At 33.8% G+C, this 4,915-nt stretch overlaps 1 protein-coding gene across 4 annotated transcripts in view; it reads left to right on the forward strand.

Annotated features, from left to right (window-relative positions):
- The window catches only part of LOC110093919 (uncharacterized vacuolar membrane protein YML018C-like), a 5,629-nt gene extending 1,037 nt beyond the window's left edge, over positions 1–4,592 (forward strand). Inside the window, exons 1-4 of one of the 4 annotated variants that reach the window (XM_028693829.1) lie at positions 1,734–1,943; positions 2,171–2,696; positions 2,793–3,213; positions 3,971–4,592. In XM_028693829.1, coding sequence (XP_028549662.1) covers positions 2,220–2,696; positions 2,793–3,213; positions 3,971–4,275 — 1,203 coding nt within the window. In that variant the 5' untranslated portion in view covers positions 1,734–1,943; positions 2,171–2,219 and the 3' untranslated portion in view covers positions 4,276–4,592. The other 3 variants (XM_020818974.2, XM_020818973.2, XM_028693828.1) reach the window with 3 other exon arrangements.
- Positions 4,593–4,915: the final 323 nt, after the last annotated feature.

Below are 4,915 nucleotides of genomic sequence, written 5' to 3' on the forward strand. Positions count from 1 at the left end.
TTTAAAAAAATTATTAAATATTTCTCTAAAAAAATAATAATAATTTTAGTTTTAATTTTAAATATTTTAGTCATATTTTATAAAATATGATATTTATTGATTTAGAGAAATTAAACGCAAATAGATGTTATTTTCAACTTAGTCTCACATATTTTTAAAAATCATATTTTATAAAATATGATTAAAATTTTTGAAATTAAAACTAAAATTTTGTAACAAATTATATAGATGGTCCAATATTTCGTAGACTTAGTTTTCCTTGCCAAACTTAAACTCTGACTTGCTTTCAGATACACAAAGTCTACAACTTGAAAATCTACATAACGATAATTTGAATCATAATATTTATTTTGCTTATACTCATAGATTATAACCTATATAGGATTATGTGAATCTTTTCAGGAGCGTCATATACAAGAGTTGATCCTAGTAATTTTCTTTCTTCTACCTCTATCCAAAACAAATGTCTTACATTTTCTATCATACATACTACATAGCTTCATAGGGGATTATATCAATATTAGACTTAAAATTATTATAGTATGTAAATTTAATCAGTGGAATGCAATCTTTTTAGGTACCGCCAAAATCTAAATATAGAGTCTCATAAGATCTTTCTGTGCATGAATAGTTAGTTTAGACTAACCATCTGTCTGTGGATGAAAAATAGTATCGTAATGTAGTTTTTTATTCAGACTTTCTTGAATATTTCTCTACAATTTAGAAGTGAATCTACTGTTCTGGTAAAAAATGATTTCCATGGGTATCCCATGTAGTCTAACAATCTCATGCATATATATCGGTGCCAATTTAACTTTAGAGCATGCCTATTAGATCATGAGCAAATGATTAGATTTCGTCAAATGATCTATCAAAATCTAGATAGCGTCATGCTCTTGCCTCAATTGGGAAAAGCCATAACAAAGTCCTTAGTTACTTCCTCTTAGGAATGGACAAAAACTGGAATAAACCGCATGGTCGATGATATTTTGCCCTTACGAGTTGACAAGCTTTACATAGATACAAAGTCAGCTACTTTCCTTTTTTATTCCCAACCGCTAGAATAATTGTTTCAAATCATTGTACGTTTTATTGCCCCTGGGGTGAATATTGTATCCAGAATAATGTATTTTGTACAAAAATATATTTTCTTATATTCACGCTACTGCCCCAATCCATTCTTGCAGAAAATCACACCAAAATCATTATTCATAGTTTAGGTTTCTTGCCAAATTGAATTTGATCAACCAACTTAGAATATTCATTGTTGGAATTTTAGGATTTTGAGAATCCTTTCCTTCAATTTAGATTGTATAATCATTTGAGTAACCCTATCAGAACTCAAATCAAGTCGCCTTAAGACTATTCAATCACTTAAAATGACCTTGTTAAAGTACTCACCTTCTTAGAATGAACTTGCTAGACAACTCTGCTTAAAACAGCTTTCTAGTTAAAAATTAAAATTTTTATACCCAAAAGTTGCTTTAAAAAATAGTAAAAAAACTGTCTCAAAAGAAACCTTATCACTATTTTTTTAATTACTTTTCAAAATGAAATTTTAATATAAAAATTAAAAAACAATGAAAAAAATCCCATACAAAGCCTTAATATCACATAATAATCTGATCTTAATTATTAATTGCATGAACGTGGCATGAGAAGAGATCCCAATCCAGATTCCAGAGATAAGAGAGGACCCAGATTCGGACTAGTTAGGTCGACGCTGGTTTGATACCGGTTCACTCGACCTTCTCGAGCCCTGGATCGTGATTCCCGAATACGACTTCATTTTCTAAGTCTTCTCTCCGTTATTGCTCCGGGATTTCTGTGAATCGTCAGTGCCCGTTTTCTCTGTTTCGTTATCGTAATTCCCGATGAAGAAATCAGGCATCTTCTCTCATCGAACTTGCGGAGCTTCGTAACCTATCCTTCTTTTTTCGCAGGTTTTGCCTTATCTTTAACTTTGCTTTCGATGCTCGGTTTGACTGAATCTAGAAGACTCAAATTTTTTTTTTCAAAAAATATAGTATGATGATTTTACCTAAATACATATTTCTTTCTTTTTCTGTTTAATTTGATAAGTTTTAAGATGGTTTTGATTTTTTAACTTGACAGTAAAAGAACATAGACTGCATTGCTTTGTAATGGCTTTTCGTCGTTCAATGAGCAGAGACGCATGGCGCTGGCTTTTAGGTCTTTCATACATTTTTGCTGTGGCAATGATTTGGATTGCTGCTAGCTATATTGTTCAATCAGTTGAGGATGCTGGAGTTTCTCCCTTCCTAGTGACCTACATATGCAACTCACTTTTTTTTATTTATATTCCTATTGTTGAAGTCGCCCGATTCTTTGAGGATTCAGCTAAAAAGTCTAGTTATCGAATAATAGATCGCCAAGATCTTGGCTTGCGTGGTGATGGTAGTTTGGAGAATCTAAACCTCCTCCCCGACATCAACCACATTTCTGAGCCAACTTCTGTAGCTAGTCAAAGTGACAAAAATAACTCATCTGCAAAACCTTCCAATTTCGAAGATGGAGAACACAGTTTTGCTGTGAACGAAGATGCAAGTCATCAAGTTGATGAGAAAGAGCAGTGGACGAGATTTTCTGTAGCTAAAATCAGCTTGTTAATTTGTCCTTTTTGGTTTTTTGGTCAGCTAGCCTTCAATTTTTCTCTCAAGTATACCACTGTGACAGTAAGTATCCTTGTAAGAAGGTTCTTCTTTCCCTTCAAAGCAATGTATTTCACCAACTTATTGTGACATGGCTATGATCTTTATGCCTATCTGCAGTCTAATACAATCTTAAGCAGCGCCTCTAGCCTTTTTACTTTCTTCGTCTCCTTAGCATTCTTAGGAGAAAAGTTTACATGGGTTAAGCTAATTAGCGTACTTCTCTGTATGGGAGGAACAGTAATAGTAAGTCTTACTGATTCAAGTGCCAATTCAAATGCTGTTGCTACAAATCCTGTCTTTGGGGACATTCTTGCCCTTGTTTCTGCAAGTTTATATGCTGTTTACATCACTCTGATTCGGGCAAAACTGCCTGATGAGGTTGATGGGAAGGTTCAAGCAAGCACAGCTCAGTTTCTTGGTTATTTGGGGCTCTTTAATTTTCTGATCTTTCTTCCAGTTGCAATTGTGCTGGATTTTTCCAAGCTAGAGCCCTTCCACGTGCTTACCTGGAAGCAACTTGGTCTTATTGTTGGCAAAGGTTAGTAGCCGTCATTATATGTAGATTTTAGTTTTTTTTTTGTTTTGCAATTTCTTTAGTAGTCATTTGAAATTATGGACTAGATGATCTAAATCTCTATGCATTCTTGATTTGGGAAGTAAACTACTTCTGTTGGAACCTGTATTCTATGTGAATAGGTCGACTTTGTTGAATTGAGAGCTTATCCCCTTGTTTTTTATGCTTGCTTATTTAGACTGTTGGACCAAGCTAAGGCTTTGTTTGGGACGGCTTTTTTACCGCTTCTTAAAGCAGCTTTTTAATCTTTTGTCTATGACCTCTTTTTTTTTTTTAATTTCTTAATTTCACAAATTTCAGTTTAGATTATGTTATAAAATGATTAATGATGTGTTATTGATTTAGTTAGAAAAAATAGAATTCACCAAACATCCTAAAAATGCTATTTAGGTGGTTGCAACCATTCTTTAATAACTTACTTGGCAAGTTGTATTGCAAACTCTGTTAGTAATGAATATGGGTCTACAACCATTCTTTCTTTTGAGTTTTGATGAGTTAAAATCAAATTATAAGAATGATCTCTGAATTTTATACCATTTATGAAAAAAAAAAAAAACATGAAATGACATTTATAGTTTACTGAAAGTAGTTAAACTTAATTATCTCGATTGTTGTATGATTTGGATAACCTTCTTAGTTCCCCATATTGCTGAAATAAATACAAATCCCTTTTCTGCTATCACCTCTAAAACTTGATGGTGAATTGCCATCTCCTTAACAGGTCTGCTCGATAATGTACTCAGCGATTACTTACAGGTGAAGGCCACTCAGTTGACTTCAACCACAGTGGCAACTGCTGGTCTTTCAGTTCAGGTCCCCCTCGCTGCTATTGTAGATTCACTGACTGGCCATCCCCCTCGTCTTGCTGAGTGCATGGGAGCTGCTTCTATTATGGTGGGATTCGTGGGCATCAACATCCCTTCTAATGCCTTCAGCCATTCACAGGGGACCATGCAAGAGCTTGAAGCTGAAGATGCTAGCTTGCCTACAGAGCTTGTTGAATTAGGCAGAACAAATATTCCATAAAGCTACCTTCTTTACAATTTTGTCTGTTTTGATATTTTGGAGAGCAGACAACACCGAATGAAGCCATTGATGCTGAAGGTTTCAGGGCTTATAAAAGAGTGGGAGGAAGGCATATTGGAGGATCTGGGGGTTTGATTCATTCAGGCTGTAATGTAAGTACACATCCACATATCTCATGGGAGGTTTGATGAGAAAATATTACAATTTAAATTAAAGTTTTTTAATTTTATAATTGTCCAAAATTACAAGTATGTAGTTTTTTAACTGATTACTGAAGCATTATAATGTTCCTCGAGAATTATTATGTTGCAGATCAATTGGTTGTTATAAATTGCTGAACAATCAGTCTAGAATTTAGTGCTGATTCTCATCTGTTACATCGAAATAAGAGTTTGATACTGATCAACAATTTCTTCAATTGACGTTAAGTATGATAAAATTATGACTGTTGACGTCGATGCTTCCAAATGATAAAGGTAGGCCAATGACAAAACTTGTTGACATTGAATCAAATTTATGATGCGACTTGGAAGCACAAATATCAAATTAGATAAGAAGAAATTGCAAGATCACAATTATGGGGGCTGATTTTTTATTACTCCAACAATAATGAAAGATGCAATTGATTTATTATTCGAGA

This window comes from Dendrobium catenatum, unplaced genomic scaffold (genome assembly GCF_001605985.2).
Source record: "Dendrobium catenatum unplaced genomic scaffold, ASM160598v2 fragScaff_scaffold_370, whole genome shotgun sequence".
Lineage (NCBI taxonomy): Eukaryota > Viridiplantae > Streptophyta > Magnoliopsida > Asparagales > Orchidaceae > Dendrobium > Dendrobium catenatum.